This window comes from Mastigoproctus giganteus, chromosome 2 (genome assembly GCF_048544385.1).
Source record: "Mastigoproctus giganteus isolate SK-2022 chromosome 2, ASM4854438v1, whole genome shotgun sequence".
NCBI classification, from domain to species: Eukaryota; Metazoa; Arthropoda; class Arachnida; order Uropygi; family Thelyphonidae; genus Mastigoproctus; species Mastigoproctus giganteus.
Window position 1 is genome coordinate 156,457,863 of NC_143576.1, and position 26,398 is coordinate 156,484,260.

The 26,398-nt window shown below is 36.1% G+C and overlaps 1 protein-coding gene across 1 annotated transcript in view; it reads right to left on the reverse strand.

The window, feature by feature from the left end:
- Nucleotides 1-26,398, reverse strand: part of LOC150089683 (glycerol-3-phosphate acyltransferase 1, mitochondrial-like) — a 226,456-nt gene that overhangs the window by 148,837 nt on the left and 51,221 nt on the right. Inside the window, exons 4-6 of the mRNA XM_090368730.1 lie at nucleotides 26,005-26,075; nucleotides 14,648-14,755; nucleotides 10,075-10,118 (exon numbers count right to left, since the gene is read on the reverse strand). Of these exons, the coding sequence (XP_090224856.1) occupies nucleotides 10,075-10,118; nucleotides 14,648-14,755; nucleotides 26,005-26,075 (223 nt within the window). The remainder of the gene's footprint in view (nucleotides 1-10,074; nucleotides 10,119-14,647; nucleotides 14,756-26,004; nucleotides 26,076-26,398) is intronic.

The following is a 26,398-nucleotide window of genomic DNA, read 5'->3' on the forward strand; positions in this document are numbered from 1 at the left end:
TATAGACTATGTATTGGAGACGTGTGATATACTCCAAGGGCAATGCGTATTCCACTATGATAGATAGGGTCAAGCCAGTGAAGGACACTAGGTCTTGCTGAGCTATACATTGGTGCTCCATAGTCAAGCTTCGATCTTATTATAAAAGGCTCTGCATAATCGTAACAAGGTAAGGCGATCAGCTCCCCACTTAGTTGCTGAAAGAACCCAGATGATATTTAGCTTTTGTTGACAGGATGTTCTTAAGTTTTTTTTATATGCTCTAAAAAGGCAAGTTTATGGTCTAATGTGATTCCTAAGAACTGTATGGTGGGATGAACTGCTATTGGTTGGCCATTCAGTAGTAGTTCCAGATTTGGGTGGAGTTGATGTTGGTGGCAAAAATGGATGCACAACATTTTTTGGAGACAAAGTTGAAAGCCACTAGTTTGTGTCCATGAACTGATCTTATTTATTGCCTCTAACTGTCTCAACAGTATTTATGTTTTTTGCATGACACGAAATGCTTAAGATCATCTACAAATAGTGCTGTATCAATAATTTTTGGAAGTTGTTCAGCAATGGTGTTTATTGTAATTATAAAAAGTGTAGCGCTGAGTACAGAGCCTTGGGGAACTCCTCCTTATACAAATATTTGGGGTAAGGAATTTTTAAATCGAACCTGAAATATGTTTGTACAGGAAGTCTGTATGAAAATCGGTTGACGGCCTCGAAGTACATGGTGATGTAATTCACGGAGAATGTCATACTTCCACATAGAATCATTAGCTTTACTGATATCAAGACAAACCATTACATGATGTTCTGATCTGAGGAATGCATTCCGAATGGAGTTCTCTAGTCTTACCAGTATATCTAGCATTGATCTGTTTTGGTGAATGCCAAATTGTGCAGAATGTAGGAGATTAAAGTTTACTAAGTACCATATCAGTCAACGGTTTATCATCTTTTCAAGAATTTTGCAGAGGCAACAGGTCTACAGCAAGTGGGGTTTTTTGGGTCTCTTCCTGGTTTAAGGAATGCAAGGACTGTAGCATGATGCCATTGTTTAGGAAATGTATCTTCTAGGTAAAGTCTATTAAACAGATCGAGGAGTGACTGTAATGATTCAGCACTCAGTTCCTGTATCACTGAATAGTGTATATTATCAGGTCCTACTGCACTGCGCCTACATGTTGAGAGCTGTACACAGTTCATGGATAGTAATTGGTAGGTTATATTGTTCATTCCCTTTTGACGAAAAGTTTAATTTTTGTTTTTCTGTATTTGTTTTAAATCTTTTGAAGGTTGATGTGTAACTTTCTATTGTGATGCTTCGGCAAATGTTTCCCCTAAGATTTGGCAATTTTAACAGGGTCAGAAATGTTCTGTCCCCTCCATTCCATGATAGGCACAGGAGTTGTCTGGTATTTTCCACTTATTTTTCTGATTATTTTCCAAATTTTATGTGTAGGGGTTTCTTGATTGATGGTTGAAGTAAAGCAGATTCAAGCTACCTTTTTAGTACTGCATCTAAGTTATTTGATACTCTTGTTCTGGAGCGTTTAAAGTGGATAAGATTAGCTGTAGTTGGGCAATTACGAAAGGTATTCCATGCTTTATTTTGCTCTTTTTTTAGCTACACGGCATTCATCACTCCACCAGATTTTTAGGCGTATTGGCAATTTTGGAGAGGATTTCGGTATGGTTTTTTCTGCTACATGTAATATTGTTTTTGTGACATAGTCAACCACTTCATCGGCTGGGGATTCTTGGATTATTTCTGTGTCAAATTTAGCTAGTTATTTTATAAGACTGCTAATCTGCATTATCAGTGAGCCACTGTGGAATTTTAGTAGGTTGATAAGAGGGCTTGTTTATTAAATCAATTAGTATGGGAAAATGTATCTTTGTTTACTGTCCACTTTAGAGTAGTATACAGGGTTGCTGAACAGATGGACAAGTCTATTGCAGTATTAGTTCCAGAAGGAAGGTGAACATATGTCGATGACCCATCATTTAGAAGAAGAAGGTTGTTACCACATAGTGTATGATGTCCATTTAAATCTCCTCAAATGAGGAAAGGTGTGTGGAGCTGGGCTATGAGACTACTTAGATAATTTTGTTGAAAGCTATAACTAGGTGGAATGTACAAGGAGCATATTGTAATGTGAATGTAGCAGCTACTCGGATGGCTACTCCCTCAAGTGGAGAATTCAGTAAGACAAGCTTGGTAGGAACATATGAGTTTACTAAAACAGCTACACCACCATGTGCAGTATTTTGGTGGGTTCTGTCTCTTCTAAAGATATTATACTGAGACAGTTTTGATGTATCTTAAGGTTTTAAATATGTCTCTTGAAGGCAGAGACATACTGGAGTATATTTAGAGGCAAGATCATATTATGGCTTGTTTTATACTTCTGAATAAGTTTTTCATTGTTCGCATGTTCTAGCATAGCCAGGGTGATCTTTTTTACAGTTTAGGCATATTAGTTGAGGGACAGTAGAGGCTTCACAGTCATGTTCTATTGAACCACACTTTGCACAAGCAGGGGTTCCCTGGCAAGCTGTCCGGGAATGTCCGTACTTCTGACATTGGAAACACCATAGCGGGTTTGGAATATATGATCTGACAGTGCATACCAAATATCCAGCCTTAATGGAAGTTGGACGATGCCGTGTGTTAATTGTCAAGATGAGATTTCATGTAGGGGTCAGACTGCCATCTTTTCTGGTGGAGATTCTCTCGACTTGAATTACTCCTTGATCTTTCAGTTCTAGCATTTCTTCTTCAGACACATCTAATAAATCCCGGTCTGAGATCACTCCTTTAGAGGTGTTCGGTGATCTGTGGGGTAACCCAGTTAAACCTGCAAAGGGGTTAATGATCAACAATCACACAGAATGTTTGGCACTAGAGGTCTCGATAAGAATATCTCCTGACCTGAGTCTTTTTACAGACATGGAAGATCCAGCTCTACTTTCTAATTCCTTTTGGACTCTGCATGGTGAGAGTTTGCCAATTGCATTTTCACCAGTTGAATGAATGATCAAGAAAGTTCGAACTGGATGTGTCTCTGTCTCAGTTGTCTGACATTTAGAAGTTCTTGCATTAGCACTCTTTCATTCTGGATGTCTGGGGTGCGGTCTGGCAGTCCAGATAAGTCAGAATTTGATTTACTCATGGCATACACTTTTTGGTCCTGGAGATTATCTTTTTCTCCCAGGTTACCAGCCCCCCCCCCCCACGTGGAGGAAAGAATGATGCCACTAGTGACCAAAACAAAGAGAAGGTTAGTATGAACTAAAAATCAGAAAGGGAGTTCAAGAAAGGTTCTCTCCTTTCTTTATGGGCCTGACGTAGCCCAGTGGTCAGGAGCGAGAGTGCATAACACGCGTTCTTTGAGTGGACCGGGGTTCAAGCCCGTGACTACTAAATACGATAAATATTTGTATTGACGATTTATTGTAAACTCTACTGACTTGGTTGTCGTGCCGGAGTACAAACAGAAAATTTATTTTTTATTTATTTATTTAGGTTATATTATTTGAATATATCTATTTAATTTTAATACTCAAGAGTTAACGGACTTGCAAAACTCAGGAGAAATAAAGCGTAGCAGATAATCACTATGAAAAGGTGCTGTGGTCAATAATATCGCTTGACACTCGGGGCTAGTTTGTTAAGGGGAAGTCTTGTCTGACCAATTTGATTGGCTACTATGATGTGGTCACAAAGGATTTGGATGCAAAAAATAATTTTGATATCATATACTTGGATTTCAGGAAAGCTTTTGATACTGTTGCACATGGAAGACTACTATACAAATTGAAGCAGTATGACATTAAGGACAAGTTGCTACAATGGATAAAAGGATGGCTGAGTGGGAAACAACAGAGAGTGGTAATCAATGGACACAGCTCTTCGTGGACTAAAGTTATTAGTGGTGTCCCCCAAGGTATTCAGTGTTGGGCCCATTGTTGTTTTGTATATTTATCAATGATATTGATGAAGGTACATCAAGCTTAATGTCAAAGTTTGCAGATGATACAAAGGTTGGCAGGGTTGTTAATAACAGCAATGACAGTATGCTGCTGCAACAGGATCTGGTGGGCAAATGGGCTGAGAAGTCGCCAACTGAAATTTAACATTGACAAATGCAAACTACTGCGTATGGGAAGCAGTAACCCCAGAGTAACATACTAACTGGATGGTGTTACACTCAGGGTAGTGGAGAATGAAACAGACCTGGGGGTAATTGTGCAGTCAGATATGAAGTTTTCTGAGCAGTGCAAAGAGGCTTCCAGAGTAGGTCATGGGGTTTTGTCAATGATATACTGGAATTTTGCGAGCAGGGACAAGGAGGTGATTATTCCCTTGTATAAGGCAATGGTCAGGCCACACCTTGAGTACTGCCTACAGGTGTTGAAACCTCATTTTAGGAAGAATATAGAGTTGCTAGAATGAGTACAGAGAAGGGCAACAAGACTGGTGCCCTTACAAAGGGCAACAAGGGGTGCTCTTACAAAGAAATGCTAAAGTTCTGCAAATTGCAGCATCTGGAGACTAGGCACCTGGGAGGTGATCTGATTGAATTGTATAAGGCCTTGAATGGACTGAGCAGGCTCAATGCTGATAGGATTCTTCCTCTTGCTCAGATGACAAAGGAGGCATAAACTGAAACAGAGGAAAGACAGTTATTGAATAGCTGTGCAGAAATTTGCCTTTAGCCAGCAGGTAGTTGATTGCTGGAACAAACTTTCATCTGTCATTGTGGAAGTTGATAGCTTAAATAAATTCAAGACAGAACTAGACAAGCTTTTGAGACGAATGGATGTGTGAAATGGGAAGGGTTTTTGTTTTTTGTTTTTTTTTATTCTGCTTAAACAATGCCAATATTTTACGTTTTGTTAATGTATTGCAATGCTTACTGTATGTACTTTTTCAGTTTGGAAAAAATATATTACAATTTTCAAAATTATCTGTGTTTATTATCTTTTATTTTCAAAAAAATAAAATAAATAAATAGTAATTTTGCTAAAAATTATAAAAAAAAAAAAAAGCATCAGACTCTTAGGTACTCCCATTTTCTAATTTAAAAACCATTAGGTTGATCAAATTTCAAACTCTGCAAGTGCATATATTTCTTTTTATTATGTATATAAATATTATTAAAAATTTTGAATTATCTATATTTAATACTATTAGTTACTTCCATTTTCACCCTAATTTTAAAATTTACTTCAAATTTGATGCCCTTCATCACAGTGCACAAAATTTAAAATTACATATGCTGCTTCCCACAAGATAGCTGCCATTTTGAGAGAATACCAAGTTTCATATTATCATCTTTAAGCTCTGAAAACAGTAATAAATCTTTCAAATACAATTAGGGTAAAAAGCACATGTTTATCAACTTAGTGGGAGAGGAAAAACAAATAATATAAAACTTCAAATAGATGCCATTTTTCAAGCAAAATCAAAATAATCGCAAAAATGGTGGTGGAGAACCTGACAGGTTCTTGCATCCAATTTCTATAACAAAATTGCTTCAGAAACTATTGAAGTAAAAATCTGACTATAGCCAGGAAGGTAGAATAAAATTTTAGATTTTTTATCATTCATTAGTGGTTAATGCAAGAATCTAATTTTTTAGATGTCTTGCCATTACTGATAAGTTAAGATGAAGACAGTCATTTCAGTAACTGCCATGAGTTGCATAAGGCGGTAAGCACTGCAGCATCTAAAGTAATTAGACATTTCATCTATAAACTGCATTCATGTATTCAAAACTATTCCTAAAACTAGCTGCAGTATTAAGCATAAAAAAAAAAAACCCACAATATTCCTTCATCTTTCATCAGTTCCAGTTACCTCCAATATCCAAATATCAATATTTATCCCTGTCTCCCGACAAACAAACAAACAGTGATATCCTCAATGGTAGGGATCTCTGGTCCCACACAAAGTAGCTATTTTTGATTGCTCTATTGTCAGGGAAATGGGGAATATACTGTGTATAAGAGTATTGGTGGAATAGGACCAGGGTACATCTGCTGGTGGGGGGGGAAAGATTATGATGTTGCAGATTACTTATCTTTTAAGGACACAAAAGATGATATTCTTGTACACATTGGTACTAATGATATTAAGAGTAGAGGATCAAGAATTTACTCAAAAAGTACATGGAAATGTTGAGAAAAGGTTTCAAGATTAAATTTGAAAGTGTCTGCAATTCTGCACAAACATCATAGGAGGGAGTACTTGATGAGAGCTTTGTCGATTGATTCAGCACTGGAGAGACTGTGTACGGCTCATAGGGTAGAATTTTATTCAGCATGGTCTGTACTTGTTAACAGGAGAGAGTTTTTACAGGCATAGAATACACTTAAATACAAAGGGTAAAAGAAGTAGCATCCATTAAGGATTGGTTCTTGACACTGTTTCTGATTTTCATAAATGACATTGACGAAGGGATAAAGAGCATCTTTCATTATATGTCAAAATTTGCAAATGATGTAAATATTGGGAAAGTTATTAATGATCAATGGTAAGCAGCATTCCTTCAGGATGAGCTGAACAAGCTTCAAGAATGGTCACAAAAGTGGCAGCTAAGTTTTAATACAGCAAAATGCAAGATCTTACACTGAGGAATAGCAACCCCAAAATAAATTAACTTATTGAAATGGGACTGAATTAAAAACAGCAGAGGAAAAAAGATATCCTCTCGGATATCTTTCTTCCTCTTTCTTTCTTACATTCCAGACAGATACAAAGTTCTCCACATGGTGTAGACATACAACAAGGAGAGTTCATTGTGTCCTATCACTGATTTATTAAACATTGATAAATGATTTATTATTTGCTTTGTCAAAGAGCAATTGACCGTTGGAGCAAACTACTGCATGGTGTTGTGAAAGTGGTTAGTTTGAATAAATTCAAAAAATAACTGAACGTATTATAAGAAGGGATGGACAGATGTCAGTAGTGTTTTTTTTTTCTGATGCTGTATAAGCTTGCTTTGTTGCATCATTTGTTACTACTTATACTAATGTTAACTCAGTGATATTTCTTCCTCCTCATCACAGAACTGTATTTTTACACCTACACTCACATTTCATCATGTGTTACTGTTTTGAATAAAGTGATGCACTACAGCGACAGGAGTTTCTGTTTAATAAACCTAATTTAACATTTAAAACTGCTGAAAGTACCAACCCTTACAGAATCTCCAGGTACTAGCTCTTCTAGAATTTCCAAGGTAATAAAATTTAACATAAGCCATAATTTATTATACATAACACTTGAAAAATTTTTACACATGCATTTGTACACTTAATGCAATATCTCACAAAATATGTTTTTAATATGTATAGAGCATGCAGTAAGAAAAACATATCTAACAGATACTTTTGTAAAACACTTTCAAATGAACTAAAAATAATGTTTTCCCATTCCATTTTAAAGCATATGCTGAAATATACACTACAGTGCCAAAAGTATCTAGACGCTCTGCTGTTTGTGAAAAATGAAGTAAGCATATCCATCGTCCATTTCAGGAATATGTATAAAAATAATTGTATTCAAGCCAGAAGTAAACATGGTCATGGAACACAATAGATGAGTTAAAGTACAAGCTTAGTGACTTCCAATGGGAAGCCACAATAGGATGCCATATTAGCAATCAATGTGTCCAACCATTGAACAAAACTGCAGCACTTTAGATTAACAGTGGCTGATTTAATCACAAAATGGAAATGTCATGGGGCTATTACAGCCCGGAAACATTCGGACAGACCTCAGAACTTAATGGAAGAGATGGGAGGAAACTCAGAAGAGAAGATCCTATCAATACTCATTTAATACCATCAACCAGGGGTTGAAAGTCACAGGAACTGACAATAATACAAGGATGAAACAGAAGGAACTGCACACAATCATATTTTACAGAAAAGCTGCAACACAGCATCAACTTGTCTTAGCATTAGCAGAGGCATATGATACAAGAAAGCAAGATTATAGAGCATTAGCCAAAAAAAAAAAAAAAAATCCTTTCCCATTTCACTGATCCATTTCATTCCAAATTTATTTAAGCTATCAACTTCCACAACCAACAGATGGAAGTCTGTTCCAGCAATCAACTACCCGCTGACTAAAGGCAAACTTCTGCACACCTATTCTACAACTGTCTTTCCTCAATTTGAATCTATGCCCCCCCTCAGGTTCTTAATTTCAGCAAATGGAAGTACTCCATCAGCACTGAGCCTGCTCAAACAATTCAAGGCCCTTGTACACCTCAATCAAATCACCTCGCAGGTGCCGAGTCTCCAGATGCTGCAACTTACAGAATTTCAGCATCTCCAGGTAAGAGAACCCCTTTGTTCCTCTCACCAATCTTGTTGCCCTTCTCAACCCAGGAAGCTTGCAAGCTTCCTAGGTTGCTCGTTTCCTGAATGTCTCAATTCGGCAATAACTGTAAATTACCATAAATTTCATGCACTGTATGATATATTATTATGCATGATGCCGCCTATAGAACGTATGTACCTATTTTTTTTTTTTTTTTTTTTTATGATTTTATTTTCCTTACTCTCAGAACTGAGTTGGAGGTCCTATCTATAGGAACAGGATTTGTGACTCGGACTGCCTTTCTATTGTTCTTCAATCTCTCTGCTTTTTACTCTCCTGGACTGTTCATCCTCATTTTCGTGAGCCATTAGTTTTATGAATGCATATTGAGAAATATTTTTCTTGCTATATTTTTTTGCCTTCAAAAAGTTGTCAGCAGTTTTGCCTTGCTGCTTTGTTTGTTGTCCACTTTCTTTGCTATGCTGAGTTGTTTATCATGAATTTAGCTTCTCATTTTCACTACACATTTCTTTTTTTACTAGAGGTCATTCATCTGCACCATATATATCAACAATAATCAGTTTTATTTTCTTTTTGAATCTGTACCGTTGACGTCAGGGTGAGTTCTTAGTTTGATATATATATAAGCTAGTTCTGGTTTTGTTTTGGTCTCAGTAGAGTAAATAACAAACTACATGCCTAATACATAAATTACCCCCTGCCTTTCTTTACTTTCATTTTGGCCTTAATTTCCTCTCTGCTTTAATCTCCCTAATGGCCCGATTTATTCCAAATTATTTATATGCTATAGTTTGAACCTAATCCCTTTTTTTTTGGGAGGGGGGGAGTGTATTTTATGTCTGAAACAAAGACACGGACTCAATATATGTCATTCATTTTTATTGAAATAATGATGATTGGATCTTAAAAAGTGACACCAAGGTTGTGAATTATGTGGCAATATCTTTTTCTTTTGTATTATATCATTATGTAATATATATTATTATTATTTCTTATATTTTTTTTAATCAATTTGTTCTATAAACTACTTTTACTTCCTATTACTTATTTCTTTTGCTCTTTTTTATATTTATTTTCTCTACCTTTATTTCACTCTCTTTCCATTACTTTTAATTTACTTACTCCTTCTTTATTCCTTTTCTATTTCTATTCATACTTATATTTACCTCTCTTTCCTTTATTTTTAGCAATAACTAATATTCACAATGGTCATTGGGTTTTCTCTGATTATTATCAGTAGCCCTTGTCCAGTGAAACTTCTCTTCTTTTTTATTTTTCTTATTTTCCTTTTTCACAAGTATAACTTATTTTATATAAAAGAGTGAGATAATGAAAAAAAAATTTTTTTGTTTTTTTAATTTAAGAAAAATTTCACTATAATGACAGTTTTTAAAGTAGTCAACATAACTAACTATCAGAGAAAAAATTCATTCAGAAAAACCTACAACAACCTTACAAGACTAATGGAAAATGTGTAAAAATTTGCATTTTCAGCTACTTAGATTACAAATTTTAAAAAAGAGAACTAATTGCATTATAATTATAATAATACAAAAGAGACGTGCTACATTAACCAGAAAGAAAGGAAAAAAAATTTCAAATAGAATATTCAAACTTTCATTTTCACATGGAGGTGGACTTTCCACCTCCATACCAACACCTGTGTTACAGAATTTCATGCTAAAGCACTCATGGGTTAATTATGTTGCCAATTGTCTTACCTTCCAACTCTTGTTCTGTAAGCTGATCAACAGCTTGAACAACCCTATAAAATAAATTTGTCAGCTACAGTTTCTTATGCAACAATTACTATGAAACTTTGAAAATATAATGTTATTTATTTTAATTATGGCTGATAAGTTCTTTTCAGGTATAACTTCAAAAAAAAAAAAATCTAAATTTGACTTACCATAAAAAATTATTAGTAAATTAATAAGAGGAGTTTACCTCAATATAGTACGTGGAACACTTCCGTATGATACCCTCCAGAAATTAAAACGGAAAAAACGAAAAAATCGGCAACTTACCGGTCCATTAAAGTAAAATATAAATAAAGTAAAATATAAATAATTAAATAATCAATTTAACACAATTCAAAATCAATTCAAAACAATTAAAATTCAAATTAACGCAATTAAAAGAATAACGAAAATATTCAAAACGATCTTCCTTCCTAATGTTCACCTAGTACTACTTGCTGTGCTAAGTGAGAACTGTAAGGAAGGAAGATCGTTTTGAATATTTTCGTTATTCTTTTAATTGCGTTAATTTGAATTTTAATTGTTTTGAATTGATTTTGAATTGTGTTAAATTGATTATTTAATTATTTATATTTTACTTTATTTATATTTTACTTTAATGGACCGGTAAGTTGCCGATTTTTTCGTTTTTTCCGTTTTAATTTCTGGAGGGTATCATACGGAAGTGTTCCACGTACTATATTGAGGTAAACTCCTCTTATTAATTTACTAATATTATTATCAACGTAGAACATATTGAGTATTACAGCTCTGATTCATACTACATAAAAAATTATTTACAATGTAAAGCATGACTTTATAAGTAATTTAAAATTGAACTTACCAATTATTTACTTTGTTCCCTTCAAACTTGTTCCCCCTTTGTCAGCTCTAAATAAAGACATTCTCTTCTGCCAAGACAGGAAACATTTCAGGAGTTCATTTACTGACATCAATTTTAGTACCCTCTAGAAATGCCGCTAGACTTCCTCCAAAGACTCAAAATGTGTGCCTTTCAGTGAAGTTTTTAATCCATATGACAACAAAATATAATTAATAATAATGTTCTTGTTAAATGATTAGTTGTAACCTCCCCATCTGATCTATGTGGTCATGAAAGAGTATAAATAAACTCTTTGTTAATTTTTTTTAAACTTTTCTGATTACTTCATATATTTGCTATTCATGGCAGTTCGCTGGTCCTCATCCCCATAATCAGTAAGGGATACATTAGTTTTTGAAGATTTTGAAACTTCAGTAGACGTTCTTTTACTGCTCCCCTACAAGAAATAATATATGTTTACAAGAATTACATCCAATTTGGTTGGCAAACTTGTTGCAGTCTTTTTTGCAGCTAAATCAATTAAGTGACAAATATAGTCTATCACAATAAATCCCTTTTGCTTTTCTTTAAAACTGCTGTAATGGCATTTTCAGTTATTCCTTTCATGGCATGATGCACAGGTTAACAGAATCGAACTACAAGGAATTGGAGCGCTTTACTTTGCATAGAGTCAAAATACGTCTTTATGTCTTGTTAGGAATAATTATAGGTACTGAAAAAACATTCTGTGATACTTTCTGTACTGCTTCATCAATAGCAACAGCAACTGCACACACACATAACACTACACATTGTTCAATCAGCATCTTATGGAATTCGAATTTCTGAATACATGAAATCTCCTATATTCCATGCATCAGAATCACCTTTTAAGGTCGATACATAAATTAAAATATTCATAATTTTCTGGAAAATCATTAATAAATGTTAGTACCATATGATAAAGAATCACATCTGTATTAATGCTCTCATAAGTAGAAACACAAAATGGTTCCATTCTGCTAATTCTACCAACTCTAGCAATTATGTTAGATCACATCTCATACAAAATAGGTAAAATCTGATCAGCTACAACCACAGGAATGTTAAAATTAAGTAAAGGATACTGCTTCTACAACATCAAAATCAGCATTTTGATTTTAGATGAAAAAAATTTCATATTTTTATTTTCTTCTCACAAAACAGCAAGAATAAAGTGTAATATTAGTTTTTCCACTATTTGATATATAAATGTCTAATCAGCACAGCAAAATGCATATTTACTTTCTTTCTTTCCTCCTTCACAACCTAGCATCTTTTTTAATATTTAAAGTAATGCAAGCACTAAAATAAACTACAGGCAGATAGTGATCATATTCAATGACCATATTCCCTACATTAAACACAAATAGAGCTAGAACTATCTAGCAGTGGCCTTGAAGTCAACATTAATAAATAAAACATGACAGATGTATTTATGTATTTAACACAGCTCCAGTCATGCAGGACCTGACAGATCCTTCTTGAAAATAACTGTTGCACATTAACGTGAGTATATTATTTACTATTTTTGCCCTTTTCTTCTTGTTAGTTTTGAAGTTATAAAAAATTGTATAATTTTTATTTTCATATTAGTATTATTTGTATCAAATAATGCAAAGAAGCAAGATTATACAGCATTAGAGAAAAAAAATGTCCCTCCTTAACTGCAACATAATCTCCAACAATTTGTCTAATCCTTCCTTAAATTTATTCAAATTACTCACTTCCACAATACCACATGGAAGTATGTTCCAGCAATCAATTACTTTCTAGATGAAAGCAAATCTTCATACATCTATCCTGTGACCATCCCTTCTCTTAAATTTCTCAATTTAAGTTTATGCCCCCTTATGTGCACTGTCTGCACAAGAATAAAGATATCATCAGCATTTAGCTTACTTGATCCATTCAAAGCCTTTTACATTTCAATCAGGTCTTCTTGCAGCTGCCTGGTTTCCAAACACTGCAATTTGCATCAGTGAAGCCTTTTGTGGTAACAATATGCTTTTGTGCTCCTGACCAATCCAGTTGCTCTTTGCACCTTTCCAACACATCCACATCCTTCCCAAAATGAGGTTTCCACACCTGTACGCAGTACTTGTGATGTGGCCTAACCATTGCTTTATACAAGGGCTAATCGCTTCCTTTGTTCCTGCTCGTAGAATATTGTTAACAGTTGGTTAAAAAAGATAAATAAAAATTTTCCCTTAAGCAATTTTTGCACCATGAAACTCAGGTTTTTTTTTTTTTTTGTTCTGATAAACAATGCCATAAATACTATATAGATAAAATATATACATAATATAGCTGGATATGAATGTATCTTGTTAATATTTTTTTACTTGTAAACAGTACTATAAGCACTGCAGAAATAAAACTGTGATCATGATGGCAATAGTTATTTAATTTTATTATTTTTTTATACCGTGCATCTCATTTTTAGAAGGTTCATATATCACTCCCTTTTGAAATTCTTCCCCTATGGTCATTTATATATTATAATAAGCAAATGACAAAGTTTCTTGGAATGTTCACCTAGTACTACTTGCTGTGCTAAGTGAGAACTGTAAATACAATTCCATAAATATTTAAGTGGGAGTGCTGCATTATATAACAAATAGAATTACCATCATTGGCAAATGCATACTGCATATCTAGAACATTTAAATAATAAACAAATAGGCAAGAAAAGTTCCTAACTGTTTTTTATATCACTGGTTGCCATTAGAGCATAATAATGGAGTTTCCTTATTTTGCTTTAACACTAAAACATGACTTTTAATTGCCCATGTCGCTTTATCACTGCAGGTAAGTAGCTTTCACTGCTGTAGATGCAAACGTTGAAATGTGTATAAATGGCAGTGTCTCAAGCAGGCATAGATAAAAAATTTTCTTCACTTGAGAAGTATACAAAATACTTGGAATAGATATCTACCTCATGCAGCATATACAGAGTTAAAAGGCTCTTAAGCCCAAATTCTGCAATCTGAGATTGTGTAGCTTCGGCATGGTTAGGTACTGTCATGATTGGAATATCAGAAACAAAGTATACTGCTAATATAAGGAATTCTGAAATTCAATATGATCTTTTTTATTAACACTAATTTCAGAAAAGAGAGACAGGAGAGAATGGTACGGGTTATGCATGTAAAGAAGAAGTGTAAAGATGCTGCAAAGTAATGTCTCCCAGTTTTCTTTCTAAATGGTTCAACACAAAGGTGCAACTGCCTAATCTTGTTGAAATGGAAAGCATGTACATTTCATGAATAATTAGAATGGACATCCAGATGAAATTAAAAATAGATTTTATTGAAATCTAGCAAGTTCTGCCATCATGAATTTTGTTGATAATTATTTTGGCCTAAGTATACATTAAACTCTTCCATTTTTATTGAATAGTCATATTTTACTATTTCAAAGATATTTACATTGTCTGCAAATGTGTGTAGTCTAATGTGGGTTTGGTAGAATGAAAAATCCATAGAGTGCCAGCTGAGAAAAAAATCAGCTGAATAAATTCATTTTGAAATGTCAAAGTAAATATCCCATCAGTGACAGGACTCTGACATAGACATTTCCAAAGTGGAATATGACAAAGCTGCATCACAGGGGCTATACCAAATAAGACAAGCAAACAACAGAAGCAAAATAAAAACATTTTAAAAATTATATAATGCTTTATGTACTCACCTTTCACAAGTCAATACATTCTTCTGCACATCTTTATAAATATAGCTTAAATTTCTTTGAAGTGTGAAGGCTACATAATGAAATAGCCTTGTAAGCAGTCTTCTATCCCTGGAAAGAGTGACAGTTAAAAATCAAAACAGCATTTTTAACAATAATAAGTTAAATAAAGTAAGGGTTATGCATGTAATAAAGAAGTGCAAAGATGCTGCAAAGTAATGTCTCCCAGCTTTGTTTCTAAATGGTTCAACACAAAGGCGCAACTGCCTAATTTTGTTGAAATAGAAAGCACATACATTTCATGAATAATTAGAACAGACACTCATACACAGAGGCAACTGTGTGATTACTAACGAAAAATATGATAGCTGTAGTGGTGGAAATAAAGTTGAGATATAGTTGAGTTTGCACATTTACACACTGTAAACCTAACTGAAACTTTTAAATCAAATAACTGATGTAAATAAAAATTATCACATATGCAAATATGAATAGAAATAAATGGTCTGAACACTAATTGCACATGATCTGATAGAGTAGTCGGACCACTATCTTTTGAGAAACTTTTCATGATCTAATGTCACAGACACTATATCAGTGAGTCAATGGAGCGAAGTGCAATCAGTAGGATGGAAGTTGCCTTGTCACAGGTGTCCTGAATGTCTACCTAAAGGGGATATAAAAGTTGTGCAGAAAGTCTATGAGAAAGGAGTATCCCTTCAGGATACTCCTTTCTCATAGACTTTCTCCACAATTTTTACACAGAGCACCAGCAGATCACCCAACTTCCAGCACAACTCTCTGTTATGAGTTTGCAGCTACCTCAGGATAATATCTCCATCTGGTTCAAGCTTCTGAAGGATGGACAAATCCTTCAGAAGCTTGGACCAGATTGGTTGAAGTTTCTTTTCCTTTTTTTTTTTTTTTTTTTTTTTTTGTTAGTTGTTGGTGCATCGGCTTCTGTGGCCATAATGCACCTCCCAAAGTTTTTGCATTTTACTCTGATCCAATCCCGAGGCGGGATTCGAACCTGCTACCTTTGGGTTGGAGATCGCCAATCTGGCTGCTTTACAGTACGGATGTGTCATTTATCGCTCGGAAATTAATTTGTCTGAATTATATGTTTTAAATGTAATACAGTTAAAAATTATTGGTTCTAGTTGAAGATCAACCAACAGTTGATCTTCATAGGACTCATAGGATGAGACTTTTCCAAATTTCTAGGGAAATATAATCAGATTTTTACGTTATTTATCTATTTCCTTTGTTGTGAGACAGGTCACCATGCCGCTCACAACGAGGTAATGGAGAGTGCTCCGATATAACGAGGCTGCCATGTTCAAATCTGATTCTTGACTTGGGAGGATTCGCCAATTGGTGCTCTCTGGGCTGCAAGAGTGCCCCACCATTTTGTGTTACTTCTATCTTTGCGGAACTAAATGTACCATGTGCTCACATAACTAAATGTACCATGTGCTCAGTGCTTCCCCCCCCCCCATAGACATTCCATGGAAGAGACAGATCTAATTATTGTTTCTGTTGTAAAACTGAATTTGTGATTAGCTCCTCCGAAAACTGTAAGAGGAAGTAACCCCGTTTTTTTAGGAGCACTTTCATACCTAGGTGTTTCTCTCCCCCCCCACACAGCTGACAGAGGGGATAGCCCAAAACTCCCATAACCAACTGTGCACCTCGAAATTAAGCCACGGATTTGTGGTGGGCATCATTTTCAGTGGCCTATCTTGCTATCCAACCACACACCCGATAATCCGAACTGTACCGGTTATCCGAATTTCGTGAAATAGAAGGAAGAACAAGAAAACACAATGATCCCCAGGGCCAGATATACACAAGAAACCTCCAACAGCACCTACCAGACAGAGACCATGCAAGTCTACTGGTGGCTAAACCAAACCAAGAGCAGAAATGGCAGCTCAATAAACTGGGTGGTCGGACTGGTCCCGAGGCATGGAGGGTGATAACAAAACAAGAGAGGATATATATAAACTGGAGCTCCCACCACTTCAGGGAACACATTGCAGTCCCAAAGTGCCTTCGGTGTTGCTGATTCTGCCACACCACCCACACGTGCGTCCAGCAGGAGCCAACTTGTGGACACTGTGCTGAGAAGGGTCACAATTATGCAAACTGTCCAAATAAACAAAGCGACCCAGCCTGCGCAAACTGCAAGTGGCAAAAACTCCCCCACACACATTCAGTCAGAGACAACAAATGCCCAGTATATATAAAAGCAAGAAGTGCCCAACAATCAAGAATATATTATAGGGACTCTTCCTAAAAGTTACGACAACAGCTGCATTAAATTTCTCCAGCTTAATGCACAACGAGCCATCACTGTAGTGGGACAGATAAGGCAAAGGGCCGAAAAAGAAAATCTGGACATTCTCCTGCTGCAAGAACCTTATACCTGTGCAGGCACTGTCCGAGGATACCCACCCAGCTATAAAACTGTCCAAATGGATGGAGCAATCCCATGGGCTGCAGTTGTTGTACGAAACCCCAACATAACTGTCACCAGGATCTCACACCTGTGCCACGAGTGGGCATCCTGTGGACACATCATAACTTCTCTAGGGGAACTCTACGTCAATTCCCTGTACTGTTGTCCAGAAGCAGATATCCTCCCGTGCATTCAATATCTGCATAAAGTGCAAACCGAACTAACAGGAGCCAAGATCCTCGTTTCCACCGACTTAAACTGCCGCTCAACTTTGTGGCACAATGAGACCCCAGAGCATAGAGGCTCCAGAAATGGGCAACACATGGAGGAGTTCCTGGCCAATAGCAGCTTTGTTGTTATAAATTGTACTAACAATCTACCAACATTCAGTTCGACTCTCTGGGAGGCCACACTGGATGCCACCATGGCAACTAGATCCCTAGCCGGTCACCTCAATGACTGGAAGGTGCAGGAGGATTGGACCTCCTCCGACCACAGGGCTATCACCTTTACTATACGTAGGTTACTCCACCGTACACAGACAAACTGCTACAAACAGAATAGATATGCTGTCAACAAAGCAGACTGGGGAAAATTCAAAGAGGCCATCACTAGAAATGCACAAAACTTGCCATCCAACCAGCTCCACAAACAAACTCCGGACCAATACCAATACGCTGTCACTAATGCCATTGTTAATGCGACTAATCAAGTAATCAGGAAAGGGATCCCTCGGCGGGAGCCGTCCCGTGATGGTCGCAAGAACTTGATCTTCTAAGAAGAGAAATGAACCAGAAGAGACGGCCCCCCACAAACATAAAAGGTATTAGAACTTACAGTAATTAGTACCAAGTATAGGTCAAGAAGACAGAAGATAAGTGTTGAATTTTAGATTGCAATTTTCAGGAAGTACATGTGAAGGAAGATTGATTCAGAAAACAGAAGTAGAAGTGAAAAATAAGGAAGAGAAAAAGGTGGTTCAGTGAATTGTAGTTGGAGAGTGAAGAAATGCCAACTAGTTGCAGCACATGTTTGGATTGGTTCAGAAAAGAGAAGGGAAATTAGATGCCAGATGCCAATTCAGTGCCTATGGAAGTATCTACAGAAAAGGCATGCAGCACAAATGGAATAAGAGACTGTAAGAAAAGTGCCTTCTTTTGAATGGAGTCAAGAAGCTAGAGAGAGGTTTTGGGGACATCAACTGCAGATGTAGAAGAAATATTCCATGGCAGGGTAGATTTGAGATTTGCACACAGTGAGAATATGGTCAGAGGTAAAGTAACACTGACTGAAAAAAGAAAACTGTTTTTTTTGAATGCACAGGAAGCAATATTTATGTGCTTATGCACAAGAGAGAGAGAGAGAGAGAGAGAGAGAGAGAGAGAGAGATCAGAGTTTGGGTAATTCCTAGTAGAGATATGTGGTTGTTGGTTTAGGGATTTATTAGGCCCATTGGCAACTATGGCCATAGTGTGCCATACATATGGTATGTATTTATGCTATTTCCTGTCAGATAGAGATAATTGCAAAAAACAGTGCCAGCAAGTTAGTTTTTAACTAGTTAAAGGAGGTGGTGGTATACATTAATCTTTTTGAGAAAGGTAAAAATGCTTGAAACATTTGTTTTATTGCCTAAAAGAGAAGTAAGTGTAAGAGGGTCTTCTGTTGTGGCTGGAGAGAAGAGATTCTGGCATTCTCTTGCATATTTTAGGCATCCAACCAGGATATGTTTTACTGAAAGCACTGTGTTGCAGTGATGACACTCGGGGGAGGGGGGGATCTCCCCTCTTAATAGATAACTATGAGTGATATTTGTGTGACCTATTCATAGGCATGCCAATATTGCCTCCTGTTGTCGAATTGAGCTGAAACTTGAAAACTATCGCTCAAGATTTGGCTTGATACTTTGAAGCTTATTGTTATACTGATTTTCCCATGATAATTGCCACTGGTACATGCATTTTCCCTGGATTATTGATTTATAGTCTTGACATAGGACTTTCCAATTATCATCGGGTGGTAAGACGGTTGATTTTGCAGCATTGTCAGCTAATTCATTTCCTGGAATTCCCATATGTCCAGGGACCCAGCAGAGGTGTATGCTTTTTCCAAGTTTGGATAAAGTATGCAAAAAGGAATTAAGACTGGGTAGGTGATATTCATGGTGTTTTTTCAGGGCTTGAAGTGCACTTAAAGAATCTGTAAAAATTATATTATTTTTGATATTGGAGGACTCGATATGCTTTGGTGCAATCTGAATTGCCATTAGTTCAGCAGAAAATATACTGAACTCATATGGAAATTCATAGGCCAATGTGATGTTCAGAAAAATTGTGGCAATTCCAACACGGGCCTCATTCTTTGATCTCTCTTTATACACTACAGCAAAGTTGGGAAACTGATTCACTACTGCATGATACAGTTGTAGAAATTTTCTTTATATAATGTAGATTTATTCCATTGATGGAGGGATAAATTGCATGAAGATAAGTAATGTCCCAAGGAGCACAGGAAGCTGGAAGGGTATTAGCAACATTATTAAAAGACAGATTAAGTTCTTCTAAAAGGTATTTTATTCACATACCTAATGGTTTTGATAGAGCTCTACGCAGTTCGTGGAGAGTAAATGGTAGATTGTATTGTTCATTCTCTTTAGACGAAAAGTTTAATTTTTGTTTTTCTGTATTTGTTTTAAATCTTCTGAAATCTGGTGTATAACTTTCTGTTGCTGATGCTCTGGCAAAAGTTTCTCCTAAGATGTTGGCAATTTGGGCAGGATCAGAAACATTCTGTCCCCCTTGTGCAGCTAAAAAAGAGCAAAGTAAAGCTTGGACTGCAGCGAAAGGAATTCCAAGCTTTACTTTGCTCTTTTTTAGCTGCACGGCATTCATTACTCCACCAGATTTGAATGTATCGGCAATTTTGAAGAAGATTTTGGTATGGTTTTTTTCTTCTGCATGTAATATTGTTTTTGTGAAGTATTCAACTGCTTCATCAGTTGGAGATTCTAGTATTATTTCCGTGTCAAATTTAGCTAGTTTTTTATACATCTGCCAATTTGCTTTATCAGTGAGGCACTGCGGAATTTAGTAGGATGATAAGAGGACTTATTTAGTAATTCAATTAGTATGGGAAAATGATCACTATGCAGTGGATAATTATTTACTGACCACTTTATAATAGGATATAGGGCTGCTGAACAGATGTACAAATCTGTTGCAGTATTAGTTCTTCCAGAAGGTAGGTAACCCATCATTCAGAAGGAGAAGGTTGTTACCATCTAAACATTTTTCAATTTGTTTCCTCTTTGATCAATGTTGCTGTTGCCCTGTAGTGCGTGATGACCATTTAAATCTCCCAGAATGAGGAAAGGTGTGGGAAGTTGAGCTATGAGATTTATCTAGATCATTTTGTTGAAAGCTATAGATGGAATGTACAAGGAGCAAATTGTAATATGGATATCGGCAGCTACACGGATTGCTGCTGCCTTCAGGGGAGAGTTCAGTTGTTGTTTGGTTTTTAGGAGCATTAGCAACTAAGGCCATATTGCTCCGGTGCGGTGGTCATTCCCTGACCTTTCCGCATACTCTGTATTTGGTGGTGACGGGCTCGAACCCCGGTCTAATCAAGAAGCGTGTGCTACGCACTGCTGCTCCTTCCCACCTGGCTACGGAGGCGCCTGGGGGGGGAGAGTTCAGTAAAACATGCTTGGCAGGAACATGTCGGTTTACTAAAACAGCTACACTGTCATGTGCAGTATTTTGATGGGTTCTGTCTTTTCTAAAGATATTATACTGAGACAGTTTTGGTGTATCTTGAAGTTTTAAATGTCTCTTGAAGGCAGAGACATATTGGCATATATTTAGGGGTAAGATCATATACATCATCAATATTGGCATGGAAACCATGACAATTCCAATGAATTACTGTGTTCATTATTTGTTTTTTGTTAGGCTTTCAGAACATTTTCGTGTTGTTGAAGTTCTCTGATTTTTGCTCTTGTTTTTATCTTTTTTTAGAAAGTAAGGCTCTCCTATGTCCACGTCTTCGACAAAAATTTCTTGGACACCATCATCTGCAGATTTTTCATTAATATCCATTTCCTCTTGACGTCTGGAAAATTTGATTTGTTTTTCTTTGCATTCTTGGGCTGGGGAGTGTAGTTTTTCGCATGGTATGGATATTGGTGTATTGACTGCTTGAGTTTGGGTTGCACTGTACAAGATTTTAACGTAATTTGAGAAAGTCTCTTTTGGGGGTACTGATAATTCAGTTTGCATTGCTGTTGACTGATATTTTTTGATAAATTGGGCATATGTAGGTCTGTTTGGATGAGTTGGTAGTGAGATGATCCGGTTTGCTTCTTGACGGGAAACATTATGGTTTGTTTTATTCTTCTGAATAAGTTTTTCATTTTTCCAGCATTCATATGTTCTATCATAGGCAGGGTGGTCCTTTTTACAGTTTGGGCATATCGGTTGAGTGACAGTGCAGGCTTCGCAGTCATGTTCTACTGGACCGCACTTTGCACAAGTAGGGGTTCCGTGGCAAGCTGTTTGGGAATGTCCATACTTCTGACATCGGAAGCACTGTAGCAGGTTTGGAATATAGGGTCTAACATTGCATACCAGATATCCAGCCTTAATGGATGTTGAATGATGCCATGTGTTAATCGTCAAGATGAGATTTTGTGTAGGGGTTCAGATTGCCATCTTTTCTGGTGGAGATTCTCTTCACTTGAATAACACCTTGTTCTTTAAGTTCTTCTAGCATCTCCTCTTCAGACCCAGTCTGAGATCACTCCTTTGAAGGAGTTCAGTGATCTGTGGGGTGTCACAGTTACTAGTTGGTCCTCAATAGTCCTACAAAGAGTTTAATGCTCAAAAGTCGCTCTGAATGTTTAGCATTAGAGATCTCTATGAGGATGTCTCCTGACCTCAGTTGTTTTAAAGACTTGGGAGATCAAGCTCTACTTTCTAATTCCTTTGGGACTCTAAATGGTGAGAGTTTGCCAATTGCATTTTCACCAGTTGAGTGGATAATTAAGAAAGTTGGAATAGGATAATTCTCTGTCTCAGTTTTCTGGCATTTGGCAGTTCCTGCATTGGAACTGTCTTTCATTTTGGATGTCTGTCAGCTCAGACAAGTCAGAGTTTGATTTTCTCATGAAGTGCTCTTTTTGGCCCAGGAAAATTGTCTATTTCTCCCAGGTTACCAGCTCTGCCATGTGGAGGCAAGAGCGGCGTCACCTAGTAACCCAAGCGAAGAAGAAAGGGTTAGTATAAACTAAAAATAAAAAAGGGATTAAAGAAAGGTGATTTTCCTTTCTAGGTTATAGTATTTAGATAAATGTATTTAAATATAATACTCAAGTGTTACCCGCCTTACGAAACTCAGGAGAAACATTTAAGTGTAGCAGATAATCACTATGAAAGTCACTGTGGTCACTAATATCGCTTGGCACTCGGGGCCAGAGATATGTGGTCTTGTCTAGAAATCTGAGTTAATACCAGTAGAATAAGGAAGAACACAGAATAGGAGGAAGCTCACGAGCACAGGAAAAATAAGGAAGAACACACAACAGAGGCAAACTCAGAACAGGTTTTGAGAACAGGTGGAGAAATGCCATCAAAATGTGGAGCATTCTTGGCATCAAGATTGTTCAGAATTCTTCTAGGATCCTTCCTTTGGGAGACAATGAATGGAGTGGACAGGGTATGATAGTAGAGTAGTTACCAAGATCGTGAATACAAGAGTTAGAAGAAAAGTAGGATGCTAGTAAGTAAGCTTTATCTTTAGCTGACAATGCAACAGAATCATCAGGTTTCAACAAAGGTGGGAGTATAGACAGACAGAAGTTGAAGATACATTTAGTCCAGAAGCAAGCCTTCTACTCTTAGCCCAGTTAAAATGAAGTTTAGATTTATTAATAACTATTTTACTTTCTGTGAACTTCAGTGTACACAGAAAATGAAGCTGGAGATTTGAATGCAATCCAATGAAATAGGCAACATTTTTTGAACAGTCGTAGTGCATTTATCAGAAAACCAAGCTTTAGATAAAGGACAAGATTTTAAGGTGGAATATGGAATAGAGGATTTCATCCATACAAAAATTTCACTGGCATGATCTGAGAAAACATTGACATCAAAAGACAAAAAGAGTAATCCAACCAAGAATAGAAGGAAAATAAGAAATATAAGTGTTAGAGATCCTCCCATTTTGATTTTTATAATGTTAAACAACTAAAAAGATGAGAATGACCATGAGAGAGAGAGAGAGAGAGAGAGAGAGAGAGAGACTCCATTGGAAAAAGAGACCATCAAGTTGTGACCTGGGGTACCAACATTGAATTTGGAAGTATGCTTTGAAGAACTCTTTCTGAGAAAAAATTCAACAGTTTTGGGTGTACATTTAGGATTGTCTGGTATTCTGGTAGGTAAATGAACAAGCTGAACAATTTCATTAATAACTGAAAAAGCCTTGGAATCTCAAACAGCTGGGTCCATGTAACTAGAAAACTGAATCAGCTGGAGTTGTGAAGAGTAAAATCACTAAGAAAAATTACTTCACTAGAGAAAACACTTCTGTAGTGAAATAATATAAAAAACTTTTGCTGATAGCTACTGCGAGTTTCCGCTGTGAGGACATAAGCGATTACAGGTTAAAATATCACTGTCATCAATATCCATGATCAGGATGCTCCTGTTCTAAGGCAAAAACCCTTGAAGTGCGTGCAAGCATTACTTTGACCTGTATCATTAGATAAATGCATATATGTATTATCCCTAGTTCCCCCTAACTAGGAGTTACTCTGAACCCTTAATCCTGAATGACACTACCAAGGACCCCTACTCAACCATTATGCAAATGTATTCTATCTCTACAAAACAGGTTCCTTCTATCACAAGTGCAAGTCATGCTGAAAAAAAACTTTTCCAAAAAGCATTGCAAAGCGTTAATGTACAAAATTGCCAGTCTTGAGGATTAACTTGGGCTCGTCATTTGTAAAGCTAATTTTTGATATCCAATATACTGTCAGAATTAAGAACAACTTTTTTTTCAAGTTTCTTCTTTTCAATTATTTCTTGCCATTTATCTCAAAAACCTGAGTGGTGTATTCTGTACACAAATGTAACCACTGCTTTAACTTTAAAAAAAAAAAAAAAAAATCACCAACCAAGGTGTTTTTTTCTATATATTTTAATCACTGAAATATATAAAGAAAAATATGGGCTGGCCTTGATTAACGCAATTAATTCGTCCTGCAAGTGCATCGTGCAAAACGAAAATGCGTTAATCGAATATAATGATCAATAGGAAAAATTATAATTGGTCCTTGACCTTCTGGAATGTCCATAAAGAATTTTAAAAATACCTTTTAAATAACTTTTTAACTGTATACAATGTAAAAGATAATGAAAATAATTATGGAATTAAATGTTTATTACATAAAACAGCGGTTCCCAAACTTATTAAGTTGTTTGGACCTAATTACTTAATAAACGAAACTGTTAGGTGTTTCTTTTGGTCTAGGTGTGCTGTGAAAAAATTACTGAGACGCTAAGGGCGCCATGAACCAAGAAAGTTTGGAAACCTCTGACATAAAATACACAATGAAGAAACAATTTGTTATGGATATATTTGAACGGTGTTGACTTTCTCTTTTCATCAATCAATTTCTGATAGCCAACAAACAATCTTCTCTGGGCCCTGGCGAAATAAATATCGCAGAGAACCTCAAACCTTTTGTTTGAGGTTCTCTGCATTACGAAAGATTTCATCTAGTTCTTTTACCATTATCTTAACGGTAAAAGAACTAGATGAAATCTAGTTCTTTTACCGTTCGCGGTAACATTTTCATCTGGCTCATTTAAAAATTATAATTTTTAAATGAGCAGAACTTGCATTTAAAAATTATAATTTTTAAATGCAAGTCTGCATTGACTTTATTAGCGGGAGACAAACAAGTAACACACACATCTTCCGATGGTTGACGGAACACACCGAGGCGGGCAGCAGGCAAACATTTGTTTAATGCCCGTCCGATGCACGGTAAGCTTAACGTGCAATTCAAATCTTTTTCAACTATTGCATTAAAAAAAAAAAAGATTGCGTTAACTGGAAATTTGCATCGTGTAATGTGAAAAGTGGTATAATTTTTTCAAATAGCGGTAACTGAAAAACGCGTTGTTTGTTATTTGGTTTTTAGGAGCATTAGCAACTAAGGCCATATTGCTCCGGGATATGCGGTGGTCATTCCCTGACCTTTCCGCATCCTCCGTATTTGGTGGTGACGGGCTCGAACCCCGGTCTAATCAAGAAGCGTGTACTACGCACTGCTGCTCCTTCCCATCTGGCTACGGAGGTGCCTCAAGCCCACTACTTACTCTACCGAATCAACATTATTGACTGCATCAGCATCACTTAGGAAGTGATGTCATTTGCATAATTTCCATCTTTCATTTTTGTTACCAACTGGTTTTGCTTCAGTTCGAAAATATAATAGGTGCCACCAAAGATGTTGAAAAACGCGTTAATTGAACTCACGTTATGGGAGGCCTGGCTGTATAATTATAAATAAACATCTGGGAAAAAGGGCATCAGTATAAAACTGTGACAGCTAAAAACACCATCACATACTCGGAATATACTGTATTCTATTTTAAAGTTAAGTAAAAGGACCTAAATCAGCTTTGAAGCCCATGCCTGTATCAACGAATTCAGTATGTCCAGATTTGAAAAGCTTCACGCAATTCAGCTGAAATAGGGAAGAAATTTAAACAATCCAAAAAAAAAGGAAAGTTGCAAGTGTGAATTTGTAAAAGATAACAAGAAAAAATAAGTAAACTCCCACCTAAGAAAATGAACTTCAGTATAAAATTCCGTATGTATTTACCTATTCTGAGTAGGCACTTTTAACATATTCCTGATACCTAAAGTAGTATTAGGATCACTGTTGATTATTCCCTGAAAAAAAATATATACAAAATATAAGAAAATATTCTGATGTGAAAAGAAATAAAAATAAATGATGTAATTAAATTTAAAACAAGGTACTTATTTTATATTCAGTCAAATTAAATTTACTTCTCTTAGGGGAAAAAAAAAAAATACTAACAAGCATAATGTGGGACATATTTTTCTCCAAATAGTTAATTATATACAAGGTGTGATCAAAAAGTTCAGGGTCTGCTTTTTATCTTGAAATTTTGACATAATACTGAGTCGCAACTTGTCACATGTTGGGTGACTTATCTAGACACAGTAATACATAAATCACCGTTTATTTG